Source organism: Eumetopias jubatus, unplaced genomic scaffold (genome assembly GCF_037043125.1).
Source record: "Eumetopias jubatus isolate StellerSeaLion01/CBP00866 unplaced genomic scaffold, mEumJub1_p1.0 scaffold_4, whole genome shotgun sequence".
NCBI lineage: Eukaryota > Metazoa > Chordata > Mammalia > Carnivora > Otariidae > Eumetopias > Eumetopias jubatus.
In genome coordinates this window covers 115,485,706-115,504,157 of record NW_028274810.1, presented here as the reverse complement: position 1 = coordinate 115,504,157, position 18,452 = coordinate 115,485,706, and the positions used below count along the sequence as shown (strand labels likewise).

At 47.6% G+C, this 18,452-nt stretch overlaps 1 protein-coding gene across 3 annotated transcripts in view; it reads right to left on the bottom strand.

Moving 5' to 3' along the window:
* Nucleotides 1–18,452, bottom strand: part of ZFAT (zinc finger and AT-hook domain containing) — a 192,673-nt gene that overhangs the window by 160,593 nt on the left and 13,628 nt on the right. For all 3 annotated transcript variants that reach the window (XM_028105589.2, XM_028105590.2, XM_088022745.1), the window contains one exon: nucleotides 4,600–4,776. In XM_028105589.2, the coding sequence (XP_027961390.1) occupies nucleotides 4,600–4,776 (177 nt within the window). Of the gene's footprint in view, nucleotides 1–4,599; nucleotides 4,777–18,452 lie in introns of those variants that run through there.

Genomic DNA, 18,452 nt, shown 5'->3' with positions numbered 1-18,452 from the left:
GGGATTAAGAGGTATAAAGTTCCAGTTATAAAATAACTAAGTCATGGGGATGAAAAGTACAGCAATGAAGGGGCGTCTGGGTGGCTCAGTCGGTTAAGCATCTGCCTTCAGCTTGGGTCATGATCCCAGGATGGGATCGAGCCCCACATGGGGCTCCCTGCTCAGTGGGGAGTCTACTTCTCCCTCTCCCTCTGACCCTTCCCCTGCTCCTGCTCTTGCTCCTGCTCTAATGAATAAATTTTAAAAATCTTTAAAAAAAGAAAAAAGTACAGCATAGGAAAGATAATCGATAATATTGTAATAACTTCAGTGGCAGATGGTGACTAGGGCCACTGTGGTGATCATCTCATAATGTATAAGAATATCGAATCACTACTTTATAAACCTTGACACTAATGTAATCATGTATGCCAATCAAAATTTAATTTTAGAAAAGAAATAACAGAAAGAAATTCGTGAAACTCAAAAATTCATGGAAATTAAATGGCGCTCCGAAATAACGAATAGGTCAAAGAGGATATCATCAGGGAAATTAGGAAATAATGTTGAGATGATCAAAAGGAAAACACGACATACAAACATTTGTGGGATTCAGTGAGAGCAGGTTCACAAAGCTGTAAATGCCTGTGTGAGACATAGAAAGATCTCCAATCAGTAGCCTATTCTTCCAACCCAAGAAACCAGAGAAAACAGAAGCAAACCAAATGCACAGCAAGCAGAAGGACAAAAAGTAAAAATTAAACAGAAAAACAAAAGATAAAAATCAAAAAACTGTCAAACTTTTAGCTAAACTCACCAAGAAAAAAGAGGTAAGAATCAAATAGCTAAAATCAAGAATGAAAGATGGAACATTACTGCTCATCTTACAAAAAAAAATTTTTTTTTTTAATTCTCAGGGATACTATGAACAAGTAATTATATGCCAACAAATCAGAGAACTTTGATGAAATGGAAAATTTCTACATACCACTGAAAGGAATTCAAGAAGCAACAGAAAATATTCATGTACCTGTTGCAAGCAAAGAAACTGAATCGGTAATCCAGAAACTTCCCACCCAAAGCCCAGAACTAAAGGGCTTCACCAGTGAATTCTATCTAACGTTTAAGAAGAAATAACACCAACACTTCAAAGATCTTCCAAAAAACAGAGGAGGAAGGGACACGTCCCAACTCATTCTGGGAGGCCATTATTACCTTGATTCTAAAACCAAAGACATCAGAGAAATGACCCTACATAAGATCTCTGAATACAAACTCAAATTTCTTCATCAATGTCCTAGGCAAACCAGCTCCAGCAGCACAAGAAAAAGGATTATGCAATATGACCAAGTGGAATGTATCCCAGGAACGTAAGTAAGAGTGGTTCAGGGTATGAAAATCCATCCACATAAATCACCGTATTCATGCAATGAGGGGGAGAAAGAACACATGGTCACCCCCACTGAGGATGGACCACGGCTGCAGGGGGGACGGGCCTGGTGGGCTGGCTGTTCAGGAGATGAAGAGAAGGGTGGGTCTCAAGGAAGAGGCGGCCCTGATGGCCTCCTGAGCTGGCAGCCCTACCTTTCACTAACATCAGTAACAAGGGCAAGGGTGGAAGTCAGCATACGTGTATCAGAAACCACTGATGCACAGGATTTCAGGAGGAGATCTACCTGTTCTCTTATCATTTGCTCATTATTTATAATGAAATGAAAAATTCAAATTATTTCATCTCATTCACATTTCATTTTAGTTGGAAGAAAAATCTTAATAAGCAAAGCTGAATAAAAACAAAATTAAAACTTTGTAACCACCTTTCTCAAAGTTCTCAATCCATTAATTCATGTGACTTCTATCTGCCATATGAATTTTACAAGAGATTATCCCCTCTTCTGAGTTTATAGATGCTCAACCCCAGAGGCAACAGTCAAAGTTTCTGACCAAAGCTCTTGTTCCATCTGTCCATTCAGCCACACTCTTTGGAAGGCCGATGTATCTTAACCACTCAGCTATGGAATGTGGACGTCATCGGGAGTCCTCCAGGGAGGTCTGGATGGATGAGCCTTACTCACCCCCCCAGACTGGGTGGCAGAGGGCGAGGTGGCTGAACTGTGAGGGCCCTGGCATTAGGCAGATTCTTTTTTTTTTCCAGCTTTACGAAGGCATGACTGACAAACCAAAATTCTATATAGTTTATACAATATACTTTTTTAAGGTATACAAGATGATTTAAATATACATGTACACTGTGAAATGCTCACCACAGTCAACAATAGCAACCATTTTTTTCTTTTGGTGAGAACACTTACGATCTACTCTGTCAGCAATTTCAAGTATATAATACAGTATTGTTAACTAGAAGCCCCACATTAGATCCCCAGAACTTATTCAGCTCAAAGTTTGTACCTCTTGACTACTATCTCCCCATTCCCCCGACTCCCTGGCAACCACCGTTCTACTCTTTGGTTCTATGAATTCAGTTATTTTAGATTCTACATATATGTGAGATCATACAATATTTGTCTTTCTGTGTCTACCTTATTTCACTTAGGATAATGTCTTCCAGATTCGCCCATGTTGCAAATGGCAGGATTTCCTCCTTTGGCATGGTTGAATAATATTCCTCTGTGTGTGTGTGTGTGTGAAAGAGAGAGAGAGAGAGAGAGAGAGAGAGAGAGAGAGAGAGAGAGAGAGAGAGAGAGAGAGACTTTCTGTATCCATTCTGTAACCATTTATCGGCTGACACTTAGGTTATCTATTGTGAATAAAGTTGGAAAGAACATGGGGGTGTGGATATCTCTCCACGATATTGATTTCATTTCCTTTGGATATATTTCCAGAAATGAGATTGCTGGATCATGATATTATTTGATAGATTATCAAAGATAATTCTATCTCTACTTTTTTGAGGAACCTCCATCCTGTTTTCCACAGTGGCTGTACCAGTTTACATTCCTGCCAACAGGAATTGGGAACAGGTCCCTTTTCTCTACATCCTCGCCAGCACTTATTATCTCGTCTTCCTAAGGACACAGCCATTCCCAACAGGTGCGAGGTGAGAGCTCACTGCAGTTTTGACTTGCATTTCCCTGATGGTTAGTGACACTGAGCATCTTGTCATGCACCTGTTGGTTATCTGTATGCCTTCTTGGGGAAAACGTCTGTTCAGGTCTTTTGCCCATTTTTAATCAGCCAACTGGTAGATTCTTAACACCCAATTGACCTCCTTCCCCCCCCCCTTTTCCCCAAAGCAAAGAGACTCAAATGTGCACTACTGGTTTGAGATGTGATTACGTGTCACTTCCCACCTCAGACTTGCTTTCTCAAAGCGGGGAGAGGACAGATCCATTCATGAGGCCCATGACAGGGCTGAAATGCCGTGGACCCACCACACCAGGCTGCTAGTGAGGAAGACACGAATACTCCTGCTTCTCCTCATTCGCCACCACTGGTTGCAAGTGCTGGGTTTTCTTGGTTTCATCTCACGCGACCAACAGTAACCAGTGGAACTTCTCAACAACTTAATCCTCTGTCAGGTGTATTTCTCTGAGCTCCCCGGGAATGGCCAGAGGGACTCATTAACCAAAACATTTTTTGCCTGGAGTCTCTCCTTGTTAACAATGTCAGACAGATGATCAATAAGCCAGCCTGGTTAGAAATGCCAGTCTGAATATTCCCAGGAAAGAGCAATCGGTTATCAGTGTGGCTAATGAATGCTGTGATGGAACACTATCCTTCTGCACAGGAGACTGGCTGTTGTCCCTCATCATATAAAAATAGTTTTCTGGGGGCTTTTTTAAACTGCTGTTTGCTCTACTACATATTTTCTTTGTCTGTGGGGACCTAATTACAGTGCCTCGATGGTTTCTCTAAGCCAGCTGCCTGCCGCATCGGATGCCATTCAGTGGGAGATGTCTGGACACTGCACACAAGATGGATCTCACTCCACACACTGGCTGCAAACACAAAGGATTCTGTGCGAATCAAAACTTCGCCACTGAAATCCTTTTTCCAGGTTTACACGCTCGGTTCAGAAATGCTGTGTCTCAGGTTGTATATTCTTACACATTAATCACCTATGTTATAATAGCTTCCCTTTATTGTCTTCTGTGCGGGCGTCATCCGGCACCACAGGTATATCCCCTGGCTTCATCCCCAGCGCCCACCTGTGACAGGCATATTTATCTTAATTTGTCAGATAAGCTCAGGGAGGCTCAGAGAAGTCATGTCGTTTGCTTCAGGTAATGCAGCCCGCAGGTCCTAGGGCCGGGTTAAACCCACACTCATCTGACAAGCTCATGCTTTCTGCACTGTGGGAGGCATCACCTTGTCTCATGCGCTCCTTCCTTCCTCCATTCATTCATTCCTCCTTCTACAGCCAGGCGCTGGAGAAGCACCCACAGAGGCCAGGCTCGGTGAATTCAAAAACACACTCTTATTTGAGCAGACCTATATCATTGGACAAGTATTAACTGTGGGAAATGTGAATGTTCTCAGTTTCTGTGCCCACCAAATAGAAACCCAGCATTAAAGTACATGCGAGCAAATCACCACTACTGTCACCAATGGGCACATCCGTGGCCATGGCCCCCTCACCCGGTACCCCAGGCCCCTTACCATCTCCGCTTTTGCTTGGGTTGGTGGGCTCAGGAGTACTCAGAGGTCTGAGGGGAATGATGATTTCATCAACATTAACCCCTTCTTCTGTGTGCTTCTCAGAAACATGGGACAGCAGCTCCGACTGGCTAGGTGAGAAAAGGTTACAACATTTGCACATGAAGATGGCCGTGTTTTCTGTAAGAAAAAAAAAAGCAAACGATGTTATTTCATCTTAACGAAAACAACAATTGCTTCCAATTGCCAAAGAAAAATACCGAAGGCTGCCCTTTTGAGCCATGGCCAGTCTCCGACACACTGTGTCCCTCTCGTGGACACCTCCAGGCCAGGCAGCTCCCTTTTAACTTCAGGTGGCCCCAGTTGCCAGAAAATTCTTTCTTCAGAACTTCAAAACCTCAGTCCTTCCGGATAGTGTCTATTTTGGGAAACCCCCGCCCCAAACCGTTACCCAAATCTACCCAACAGCCCAGATTCCAGCACTGACATGGCAAGGTAAAATAAACAAGTAGGAAACTGCAAAACCAAAATCCAACCTTCAAATGCACGAACCTCAATGACAGCAATTAAGTGCTCTAGCTAGGCTCTCTCAAATTAGGTACAAGGGAAAATTGATCAAAACAGCATTTCTCAAGAGCCAAGACACCTTTCGCTGGCTGGCACAGGGACTAAAAACAAGAAGAATGGGAATCTGTTGATTTTTTTTAAGCCACTTAATTCCTATTTGAAAGCATTACCACCGTTCACAAGTATTTACTAATAGTCCATTATTTTCATCCCATTATACTAGGCAGGAAGATGTAATGGGAAAAGGCTCCTTTCTAAGATAATTGTAGGTACATAGAGGAATATTAAATTTAGGATCAAAAAACTAATTAAAAGCTAGATCTTTTTTTAACAGTGCAAAGAAGAACTGGTATGATGGAAAAGACAGTGGCTTTAAAGCCAGACGAACCCAGATTACATTCCCAACCCCGTCCCTAAATGCTGTAAAGTGGGGTGATCTTCGAGAAGTAGTAATAACCTCTCAGTTGCTGGAATGCACTAGGAGAGGCAGCGAACCTGCCTACTCAGCAGTGGGAACGCTGTAAACCACAGCCCTGACTCTGTCCAGCTCTCCACCTACCATGTGCCCTCACCCACCTCACCTATGCCGCTGGACAGCTAAAAATCTACACCCACACTGCCTGCTTCCCCTCACCCTCATCAGCCTCACGGGGACTCCTGACGCTGCCTGGCAGTCATACAAGGTCTCCAGGCCACCTGCTCTCTGTGGAGGCTGGACAGATATATGGCAATCCTAGATGATCTCTAGGCCATCTGCTCTCCGTTGACGATGAACAAATGTTTCGTACCGCTCCACTCCCATCTCGCATCCTCACACTGGGCTGCTGACCTATGCCACATGAAGCCGCCAGAAGACAACTTCCATGAGCTTCCACCACCACGCCTGCCCACGCACCTCCATCCTCCCCCACCCACCCAGCCTTGCCCCTGTTGGTATGAGGGTTGACACCAGCAATGGCACAGAAAGTGCATGTGTTGGGGGGGGGGAATCTATGGGAGCTGGCCACCCCACTGCAGGCCACACTTTTATCACCAACATTATTTAGTACCGGTGGCTCAGGGAGATGAAAAAAACAAAAAAGCAGGCCAACATTTAAATGTTGTTACTGCTTTAAAATTCTCTGAAGACAACGCACCCCTAGTGCCTGCACCTGGTAGGACCACACCCACAACCCGCCCTGGAAGGCCACTGGATACGTGTGGCCGGTGGGCACTGAACCCCAACCCCTCCCACACAGTGACAGTGTTCCAGAAACTTCTGCTTCTTTCTCCAGACCACCAATTCTTCCTCTCTGCCACCGCTACATGCTTATTTTTCCCAGCTTAAGACAAAAATCTTTCTTGCTCTCCACTGCCCTGCTCTCCCCCACCCCATTTTTCTCCTCCTCTTTGAAGCAAGACTCCCCTACCAGAAGAGGAGACCAGAAAGAAAGGCAGTGGGCCAACCTGACATTGCCACAGTGAGGACAGAACCCTGCAAGGCACCGAGGCTGCAGGAACAGATCTCCCTCTGGATCCAAAGGAAGGGTTCCTCCATGAACAAGCAGGTGGAGTAATGACCTAAGAGAATTCTTCCCTACCAAACAACACAGGAAATAGAAATTTAACGAAGCAGAACATTGCTTCATCAATGAAAATCTCTCATGAATACTGTCAATCGATATTTTATTTTTTTCCAAGAAATGCTTTATTCCTAAGGAACCCAAAAGCCTTCCCAAACAGGAAGAGACCACAGTAACACTTCTTTTCTTTATACGAGGCCATGTTGTTTTCAACGTGCTTCCTTTCCTGCTGACTCTACCACGATCCTACGATTTAGGCAAAAAAGGGTTTGCAAAGCCCCTTCTACAGGCAAGGACACTGAGCCTGAGAGAGGAGAGCAGCTTGCCTGAGTCATGGTGGGCAGGAAACAGAGAGCAGACTCTTTGCCACCTGCTTCTGACATGAGCTGAGTGTGGCCACACACCTTGAGTGGGAGTTCCTTCAAGTTAGGCTAAAATATTCACTGTGGGCCAACAGCGTCTGAAATGACAATCATCCCCGAGAGCATAATCCCAGCATCATCCATCAATTTCTTTCGTGCTCATTCCAGCCGAGTACTGAGCAGTGGCCATGGGTGGGCCCCTCGGAGGCCCCGCGGCACAGGGACAGTTCCAGCACGCGGCCCGCCACGGAGGGTGACACAGACATGGCACACACCAACTGCATCATATGGTTTCTATGAAGCCACTTCCCAACAGACCTCTACATGGTACTGATTTTGGTGACGCTCTCAGAAGAAAGGGAATCCTATGACATTTAGCAGAGCATAATTTTGGGGGGCCTCAGAGTATATTGTGAGTGGCTGAGTCGACAGGCACACCAGGCCCCATATGGAGACCAGATAAATAAAACGACTTCTGCATCTACGCAGGACAAAGTGTGGGAGCCTACTGTCAGTCTGCTACCTGACTATTCCACACCATGGGACAGCCGGGGTGGCACCTGGCCCTGGCCCACGTGCTTCCCAAGGCCTGCAGCGCGTCTGCTCCGTTAGAGAAGTGGAGACTAGACCCAGAGCTTCCAGGGGCAGCCGGGGAGATAAGGACGCGTGACCCAGGAGGACCACCACGTCACTGTGGGTGTGGGCAGAGACGAGCCTGCGGGACCCGGGCAGCTGAGAGGCTGGCCTCCCCTCGGCCATGCGGCCAGGGAAGCACAGAGTCAGGGTGGAACGCAGCTTCACCGGACCCAGGCCCCGGTGCCACATGGCCCTTCCCAGGAACACAGCCCCGCAACCGCCAACAGGAGCACACAACTAGCCCCCTGAGCTGCACCAGTGGCTGGGCTCTGTTTTGCCACCAACCATGCAGTCTTGTATTACTTTTTTTTTTTTTTTCAGATTTTATTTTTAAGTAATCTCTACATCCAATGGGGGGTTCGAACTTACAACCCTGAGACCAAGAGTCACAGCGCTCTACCGACTGAGCCAGCCAGTCGCCCCGATGCAAGCTTTATGGTTAAGAGCAGCTGGTTCTGGAAGCCCAGACAGAATACAAAGTGTTCCCTCTGGAACATAATCTGTGACTGTCCCCTCAGCCTCCGACCGGGAGGGAAACCGTGCACTCTTTGGAGATGCTCATAAAGCAGGGTATAAACAGCAAAATGCCAAAACATGCAAAGAAAGTGTCCAATCAGGCTGCATCCCCCAAAATATTAAGAATTGTTATTCCACCAAAATAACAACAAAGGAGCTCTTTTCATTTTTATAGGAGACTAATATGGAAAAATGTATCTTATACCCTGAAATATAATCATAATTATGTTGTCAGCTAATTTTGATAAAGATGCTATAATTTGGATGCATTTTTAGGTCCAATTACTGTGCACTCATCCTCAACAAAAGGATTCAAAGAGAAAACCACATGTTCAATACAAGGAAAATCACAGAAGTCTGGAGTTTGAGTGTTCCATTTCGATGAAATACTTGCCAGTTTTCAACCAGCTACTCTGTACTATTAAGAAATCTTAAAATAACTGCACAAACAAGTCCTCATTTCTGAACTCTGACTTGCAGACAGTCCTGGCCAGGAAGAGCCACATCCTGTCCGTGACCTCTGACTTGTACCTGTTTACCCCCGCCCTGCCTGGGGACCCAGGGGTGAGCGAGCCTCTGACCCCACTGCCTGAAGGAGGTCATGAAGGGGCTCGTAGGTCTGGGGAGGTTGGTCAGGCCCCTTTGCCGCTGGGGAGGGTCACTGGGAGCGAACAGATCCCACCCCCTCCTCTGGCCACAGGCAATACACGTGTCAGCTTAAGGTGGCCTGCTCCTGAGGGACACCGCCCCCAAAATCTTCAGGTCCTTGAGTAAAGAGGCAAAGAGCGTCAACTCAGCCTTGAGTGGAGGCCACATACTCCAGCCAGCTCACAGGACGGCCCGGCCCTGCATATAATGAAGGGCGGCCTTTCCTTTCTGCTGTTCTAAGTTCACCTCCTCTGGGAGGCCAAGGTCGGATGGCCACAGCAAGATAGGATTCAGGCATTCCGGGTCTCCTGGTCCTATAGCAGAGCTTCTTATGATTGTCATTATCCATGACAGAAGTTACAGTATGAACACGTGCTCGTTGTAAAACACCTAAGTAATACAAAACCCCACAGAATAGAGACAGCTCCCTTATCATCCCCTTTAGAACAATGGCATCACTGAGCAGTTTGGTGTGTATCCTTCCAGACCTTTTGCCGTGCATCCCAGGGAGACAGGGAGACAGAGAAACCTCGTGCGTGCCCAGCCTTTCTCTCCCCTCAGGGGCCCTAGTGCCCTGGCCCCTCCACGCCGCCTCCACCTCCCCTGGGATCCTGCTCCCAGCACTGAGCTCAGCATAAGAGCTGCCCTACAAGAGCCGAAGCCCATGGACCACACTGCGGCCCACCCCCCAACCCTGCTGTCCTTTGCGGAACCGGAAGCCAGGACTTCCACCCGACCCCGAGGTTAACGAAACACCCTTCCCACTCCGCCTGGGCCGGTGTCAGGACTTTCTGCACCTCCTTACCACTGTGCACTGCAGGCTACGAGGGAGCAGGACGGAGGCGCCCCGCCTTCCCAGTCAGGGCTGGTATCACAGGGGTCCCGTGGGGAGCCTGCACCCCTACCCTGCCCAGCAGTACTGGGGTGCACCTTCTGCCGGGCGTCCGCAGAGGCCGAGAAGGGAGCCTGGACTTCTACCCTCCCTGGCGGTGACAAGGCCGTTCCCCACTTCTCCACCAGGGCAGTGTCAGAGGAGTCTGCTAAAACAGAAGATTTAAGTAAGATCCAGACTCTCATTAACACCGAAGAGGCCCAGGATTCGATCAAAAACCATTCCTCATAATTTTTCAAGAATCAGGAAAATCTCAAGTTGAATGAAAAGAAACAGTCATGACACCCACACTAGACGATACAGATATCAGAATTATCTGACAAAGACCTTAAGGCAGCCATCACAAAAACAATTTAATGAGCAAGTATGAACAGGCTTGTAACAAATGCAAAAGCAGAATGTCTTCAGCAAAGTAAGGGAAAAATATAAGGAAAAAACAAATGGAAATTTGAGAACAGAAATACAAATACAATCACAAAAACTCAACGGATGGGCTCAAAACAGAATGGAAAAGACAGAGGAAAGAATCGGTGACCTTGAGGATGGAACGAACAAGAAAAAGCACACAATCTGAACAGCAGGGAAAACAGACTGGAAAAAAAAAATGAACAGGGTCTCAGGGACATGTGGGACTATGACAAAAGATCTAACGTGTGTGTGGTCAGTGTCCCAGGACAGGAGAAAGACAGCGGAGCTGGAAAAGTATTCAAAGAAATAATGGCTGAAAACTTCCCAAATCTGGCAAAAGACACAATTCTCGAAGGTCAGCAAACCCCCAACAGGACGAACCCAAAGAGAACTGTGCCAAGGCCCGTTATCATCAAACGTCTGAAAACTAGACCCAAAAGCAAGCCGGGGACACAAGCTGCTGTGTGAGAAGCCATTCGAGTGCCATCGGATTTCCCATCAGATGTGATGGGGGCCACAAGGAAGTGGCATGTTGTTCAAGGGCAGTAAGGAAGCAACTGCCCCCCTAGATCTCTACATCCAGCACAAACAGCCTCCAGAAATAAAGGGGGGACCTAGACATTCCCAGAGCAAGGAAAACTAAAAAACAACTTGTTGCCCAGCAGACTTAACCTCAAAGAACAGCTAAAGGAAGTTCTCTAAATAGAAAGGAAATGAAACAATGAGTCCTCGGACATCAAAAAGGGAAAAAGTACAAAGAAAAATGTAAAACTATGGGTAAATACATCAGATTTTCCCTTTCCTTTTAGTTTTCTAAATTATTTTTGACAGTTGAAGCAAAAAGAGTAAGTCTGTCTGATGTGGTTCTCAATGTCTGCGGAAGAAATGTTTACAACAATTGTGTCATGAATGGAGGCTAAAGAGGGTGGAAAGGGTAACATTTCTACTCCTCACTCAAACTGGCAAAACGTCCACAAACAGTTCTGCATCTTGACCACGGGGGCGGCTACACGCCTCCACACACACGATAAAAATGGACTAGAACTAGGCACGCACGTCCTACGTACCACATCGATCTCTTGCTTTGGATATTGCACAACAGTTACATGAGATGTAACCACTGGGTTGAGATGATGAAAAAGTTCTGGAGATGCATGGTGCTGATGGCTGCCCAACACAGTAAATGTGCTTAATGCCACTAAAAAATGGTCAAAATGGTAAATTTCATGATACGTGTGTTTTACAAAAACAAAAACAAAAACAAAAAACAAACAAATAAAAACAAATGTAACCACTGGAGTAAATCAGGTAAAGGGTACATGAGACCTCTCTGTACTTCCTGTGAGTTAATTCAAATACAAAATTAAAAAAAAAAAAAATCTGTGGCAAATAAAACATACCAATGGCTACCAGTGTGGATCCTCTGGAAAGGACACTGAATTTGAGAAGCAGCACGTATCCTATTTGGTGAATCCATGACCCCATCCAATCCCAAACACCCTACGAGGAATGGAGGAACAGAGGGCTCAGAAGGCTGGAGTGAGGCAGCTCCAGGGATAGCTAGGGGTCGGTCCTGGTCCCCATGCCCACCACCACCGGGGGGCGGTGGGGTGATGAGGGCTCTGAAGGGCTGGCACCCCAAGTCTCTGTCAAGTGCCTCCCACACCACGTGCACTCAGTCACCTGCAGCCAGAGCCCCGCCCAGCCCAGCGCCATCCATCTTCCCCTAAGTGATGCTGCTGCTGGGGACACAGTAGGCACTCAATAAATGTTAGATGAATTGAGTGATTACAAAAACGCTGAAACATTTATCAATACCCACAAGAAGACAAAATGCTACATTACTACACTATTGGATTACTCTGTTTAAAAGCTTGAGTTTAAAAAACTCTCCTCCTCCCTCTCCTTGATTAGTATAAATCACCCTCCCTGCTTTGTAACTATCTTTTACTTGGATTGATTAACGTTAAAGAAAGAGAGTCCAACAGCCAAAAGCTCAGATCCCATTAAATTAATCTATCTTATGAAAAGACTAGGGTGGCAAATTCTTTCAGAGTTAAATATTTTTGTTTTCTTGTTTTTCACTTGCCCTTAAGTTATTAAATTCATAAGAGCTGGCAGCTTCCCAACGGGAGTGGAAATATTTTAACAACATAAAGCCAGACTGTTGTCATAGCCAATGTAATGAAAAAAGTCTCATTGTGCAGCTCAGTACAACTTAAAATACCTTTTGCTTTCATCTTCAGGAAAAGAGGCTTGGGTTAGGCCAAAACATTACTTTCCATTTAGTTTATCGTTCCGAGCCTTCAACCAGCTGTGGATATGCTATATACATCATCACCATCATCACCACAATTACTGAGAACTTGCTGTAACCAAAGCACAGGGAATTCGAAGGCGAAGAAGTAGAAGAGCAGGAAGCTCCAAACAATTACACCCTCACCATGAGCGGGCACCACGCCAGGCTCATGCTGGGCGCACTGGATCTTCACAGCAATCTAAGAAACAGGTTTTATTACTGTATTTCCTCAAATCTAAGACATCTATTTTAAGAAGCACTGACATTTTACATACCATTCAAAAAGATAAAAATGCTGCCAAATAAACTAAGACACACTGGTTTCTCATCACAGAGATTGTAGGATACCTCCTGATTTCAGAGACGCTACAGCGTGAGCCTCTGAATCGGCGAGGCTGGGTAACACTTCCAGATTCCCACGAGGGCACAGCTGGGTCCCAGGGCTGGGGAGGGTGGGCGTGAACCGGGGAAGCCTGACCCCCAACGCCTGCTCTGTCCCGGAAGGCCCACTTCCCCTCCCGGCACCCCCAACACACACTGCGGCTGGGGGCCCCACTTTCAGGCTTACTTCAATGACAGCACTTGAAACCCTGCTTTCCAGAAAAAGCAGACAGACGTTTCCTGAGGACCAGGCACTTGTCACGCTCCATCACATTTAATCCTGACAAGCAGGGCTGTGGCTAACGTATAAGATACCTCCTCGAGAAACGGGGAAATGCACCCCTTCCTCAAGACACTAGCTCCCCCTGTCAGAAACTGGTCACAATATCCTGATTTTCTTGGAATAAGATACTTTACTACCACTTGCAGAAAACTGTCACATCTATGAAGTGAATGAGTCCCCTTAGATGTGGTGCCCTGGTGCAGTGTGCAACCTGCACAGCTGTACAAAGTGGCCCTGCTATGTAAGTCAGCCACGAAAATATTATCATCCCATGTTACAGATGAGGATGCTATAACTGGTACAAGACGATCAAATTCGGGCCTACGTGGTTCCAAAGCTACCTGGTCAGCGCACAAGACACTCACAAATTGGGAAGAAACACAGGGTGTACATGCATGCGTGTGGTTGTGTGTGTATACAAGAACGTACCTACCACATGCCACAGGAGAGCACAGGGAAAACGCAGAAATCCCATGGCTGAGGCAACTGGGGAAGACTGCTCAGGAGAGGGAAGGGGACCTGGTCCAGGAGATGGTGGGACAGCTGGAGGCCAAAGGAAGCTTCCACAAAAAAGGAGCAGAGGTTGGCCAGCCAGGGGGGGCAGAACCCAACCCTTGAAATACCTTGAGAGTAAAGAGGGGAAGAACAAATTCAAGGCAGGGGGGCACACTGGCATGCCTCCGGGAGGTGGGCAGCCACCCCTCGTCCTCCGAAAACCCACCACAGAAGGCTGCCACACAAATCAAGTCTGCGGCTTCGATGGGTCCTGAGGGCTTCCAAGTTGGACCTCTGGAGAAAAGGTTTTCCATCTGGGTTACTGGGGCCTGCTGTGGGCCTGCAGGGGAAAGCCAGGGAGCCAGGGCTGAGGAAACGGAGTGCAGGCTCCAGACTCTTTTCCTCACCATCCAGCCCCAGCAACAACCCAGCAACAGGAACTGGCTCTGGGCGGGCAGATTATGAAGGCCAGGTCTTTTTACTTCACAGACTCAGAGTTCTTCAGATCTTCCACAGTCGTGATTACATGTGTAATCCAAGAAAGAAAGGAGATGTTAACCCCTCCCCCCAAACTGGTATTAGAAATAAAGGGAGAGTAAGTAACAAAATAAGATCTCCCCTTGGGGAAGGAAGACATTGACCCCAGGCAGCCTGGGCCAAACACCGGCTGGAAGAAGAAGGGAGGCAACAGCTGCCGACATTAAGCCGGAGACACGAATTCTGGACACAGGACAAAACGTTTCCCATGTCTGATGGTATTTTGGTGTTTCTCTCGGAGGTGATTAGACATTTGACTAGGGTGGACAAGGGTGGCTGGGGACATTATGCCTTACGCCTCTCTGCCATTCTCTAATGGAATGTTAGCTTGACAACTAAAAGAGCATAGTATTCAGGGGCGCCTGGGTGGCTCAGTTGGTTAAGTGTCCAACTCAGGTCCTGATCTCACCACCGTGGGATCCAGCCCCACATTGGGGTCTGTGCTCAGTGCTGAGTCTGCTTGAGAGTCTCTCTTTCCCTCTGACCCTCCCCAGGGCTCCCGTGTAAACTCTCTAAAATAAATAAATCAATAAAATCTTAAAAAAAAAAAAAAGTACACAGTATTCAGATGACCAAAGAAAGAAGAACGGGGGGGGGGGGGGGAGGGAATTGGTTTAACCAGTAGAGCAAGACAGAGTTAGACTGGGAATCGATAAAGAAAAGGCATTCCTGACACAAGAGTTATGTCCAGCACAATGAAACGCCTGGGGGGTGGGGGTAGCCGAGGCTTGAAGTGCCAGATTCCAGAACTACAAATGGGTGGGCCAGGTGCACAGAGGGCCCGGGATCAGGGGAGGCCAGACAAGAAAGGGCACCGGAGCTCCCAGAGCTGGATGTTCTAGGAAATTCCCATGTGTCAGCCACGGGAAGGGGAGGCATCAAGACCTCATGGCCTGAAGTGGCAGCCGCAACCTCCCCTGCCCTCCCCAGCAGCAGAACAGTATGATACCACCTCCTTCGCTCACACAGACCTTTATGTCTGTGATGGCACTTGATCCTCCCCGTTGACAGAAGGAGCTAAGTGCCACCCCAACCACCACCACCACCACCATCGTCATCCCCAGTTTATGGAGGAGAAAGCTAGGGCTCAGAGTAGTTAGCCAGTTGCCAAGGAGCCAAGCCAGATAAATCACAAAGTCAAAACTTGACCAAGACCTTGCAATGGGCCACCCGCCTGGTGGCCAACACTGTGCTGGGACAGACGTGTTTACTTCCTGTGACAGGATATCAGGTCACTGCAAGGAACACAAGCCCGGGTCCCCAGCTCACAGCCCACATCACAGTTAGAGACCTTTCCAACGATTAATTACAACTAAGAAGAGGAGCTACACCAAAAGGGGGACTTCACTCTGTGTGTGTGTTATAATTTACTACTGTAATTCATTCCAGGGAGCAATAAGCTGGGAAATGAGAGCGCCAGACGTGGGTGCTACCCCCTCCCTGGGACCACACACGTAATAAGATGCCCACTGCACGGCCTGGCAACAGGTCTAGAACGAGGGAACAGAGAACCACCACATACAGGGCAAAGAGATTTTTTTAGCAAAAAAACAAAAACAACAACAAAAAAAAGGAAAACAAAAACATGGGTTGTTACCAACAGGCAGGAGATGAGCGGGCGCCACACACGTGCTGGCAGCACCCTCTGGTGGTCGATCAGGGCACTGCAGCCTCCGTTCCCATGGAAGAAACGGACCACAGTGAAAATGTGGCTAACATTTACTGATCCCTAATTCTGGCAGGCACCACAGTTTGACCGTCACCCACTTAACCTTCACATTAATCCAGTGGGGGAGGGACTGCTATCCCCACTTTATTTTTTTTTAATATTTTATTTATTTGAGAGGGAGAGAGAGCACAGGAGCGCAAGAGCAGGGGGCGGGAGAAGCAGACTCCCCGCTGAGCAGGGAGCCCGATGCTCCACCAAGTACAAAAGCGAAATGATTCCTCTCGTACTGTCTACCAGGATAGGGCTACCTACCCTTGGGCAGGGTGCTGGGTTCGAGGGCTTCTCAGGTATGGCGTGGCTCTGTTTGGATCCACAAGGAATTCTGTCTGTGAACGTTCGTGGAGCTGTTTCTCTATACACGCTCTTCTACATGTATGCTATACGTCAATTTAAAAAATGGAAACAGCAAATTTTAAAGGAAAAAAATGTAAGGAAAAAAAGTAGATTAATGACACATGAGGTGAGAGTGAGGGCAGCCATGAAGGCCAGACCTAGACGTGAACCCACCTCTGCCCAAGTAGCTGTGTCCCTGACTCCTATGGGTGCTTGGTCTCATGTGCTTGTTTCCTCATCTGCTATACAAGCCCAGCTCAGGGACCAACACCTCAAAGCCACAGTCCAACAAATGGTGGGAAGGGCATCAACCTGGGCCAGGAGTCAGGGCCTGGGGACACCAACCCCTAACTGCCTCCCATCTCCAATATGGCAGATTCTGTGTAAGTGTCTGAATCTCTATCGGTCCAAAACAGAAGTGGCCTTCAAATGGTTCAATGTGAAACCTGGTCTTCAAGCCTCACCTAGAGGTTAATGTGTAGAGAGACAGAGCCTCCTGGGCCCAAGTAAGGGGGTGGAGACAGCCCCACCCAACACCCACCTCCACTATGGCCTGAGGCCCGACATGCACCTGCCCTCCTGCCCCTCCCATCTCCAAGGTGCCCTCCCAGCTCCAAGGATCGGTGGGCTGAAGCTCCAATAAGTGCACACCTGAATTTGTGGTATTATGCATCTCATAAAACGCTGATGAACATACCAGCTTCTTTAACTCACAAAGTTAACGTTTTTATTAAATGGGAGGGAGAAATCCCATGGGTGTTCCTTTGCTGAAACTGGATTAACAAAATAAAATGAGAAATGCTCAGGATCAGCTATAATTAACGCTGGGCCAACAGTTGCATTATAATTTTATGCGTACACATTTCTTCCATGTTGAAACTTGGCATAATTTTTTTAAGCTATTTTTAAGCACTCTCCGAGTGTGAGCCTCGGGAAACAGAGTATACTCACATTTAACATAATCCTAAGTGAAGAGCTGGGCCCCTTTCTTGGGAAAGCACCACAAATTATGTGAACAGGAACCAGCCCCATCACCCACTTCTCTAGCTCTCCACCCCAGCAGATCTGTGCGAAGATCTGAGGATGTGGGGAGCCTCCTGTGCAAAGGACCGAGGTGGCTCCGAAACTCCCACAAAATGCCTCCAAGGTGACCGCGTCTCTGGGATCATTTCCACGTTAAACACAAAGTGAGCGAAATCTTGCACCGTTTTATAGGACATTTAAGGGAGACAGCAATGCCATGGCCGCCGGCACCAGGCCTCTGACTTCCCAGTGTTTGTTTTTTTTTGTTGTGCTGCTTGATTTTGATTCCTTTGTGTGTCTGACAAGCCTTTTATCTCACTTCTGAAGGGAAAGAAAGGGCTGCAGGTCCCAAACTCTGGGTTCAAACCCTGCCCACACCACAGCTTCAGAGTGACTGGGGCAACCTTTCTTTCCCAAACCTGCAGGTGCTCAGCGAGAAGAGGAGACCATCGAAGCTGCCTGCTGACAATATGGGGAGGGGGGAGGTGATCATGGGGTGAACAGTGGGAAAAGGACTTTGCAGACAGCTAAACATGGCGTAAATGCAGAATAGAACTGACTCTCTGAAATCCAGGGCAGTTGGGCTGGTTGGCTAAAGCTACCGACCATGTGCCTGGTTGCTTCCCTCCCACCACTGGTCCTATCTGCTAAAGAAGCCAGTACGGGCCTACATACATACACACACGCAGGCACACACACAGATGCACCTGTGTGCATAACACGTACATGCAGGTACACGTTAGATGCATGACACACACGTGCTATGCATGCATGTGTGCACAGACACGTGTTATACACACACATGCTTCCCTTAGGAAAAGAAAAGATGGAGGCGACTCAGAAGTTCTCTGAGGGATGGACATAAACCATCCAGCATGAATGAAGACGAGTAGAACCCAAGGCTCTGAGAAGAGAAAGCCACCACAAGGAAGGGGGGAAGAAGGTGGGCAAACAAGGGAAGGAAGGAGAGAGGCCAGGACTCACACTTCCGGAGTCTGAGACAGGCTGGCACTTGGCGGGGGACGGGGGGGTGGGGGCGCCTGGGCAGCAGGAGCTGGGGATGCAGATCCCATAAGAGGAGTGCAGACCCAGCAGTGGAGAGACAACTTGGGGGGGGTCCCCCAGCCTCCTCCCTCTCCAGCAGGAGCTCAGATTCTACCCACAGTGTCTTCCCTGCTGCACCCC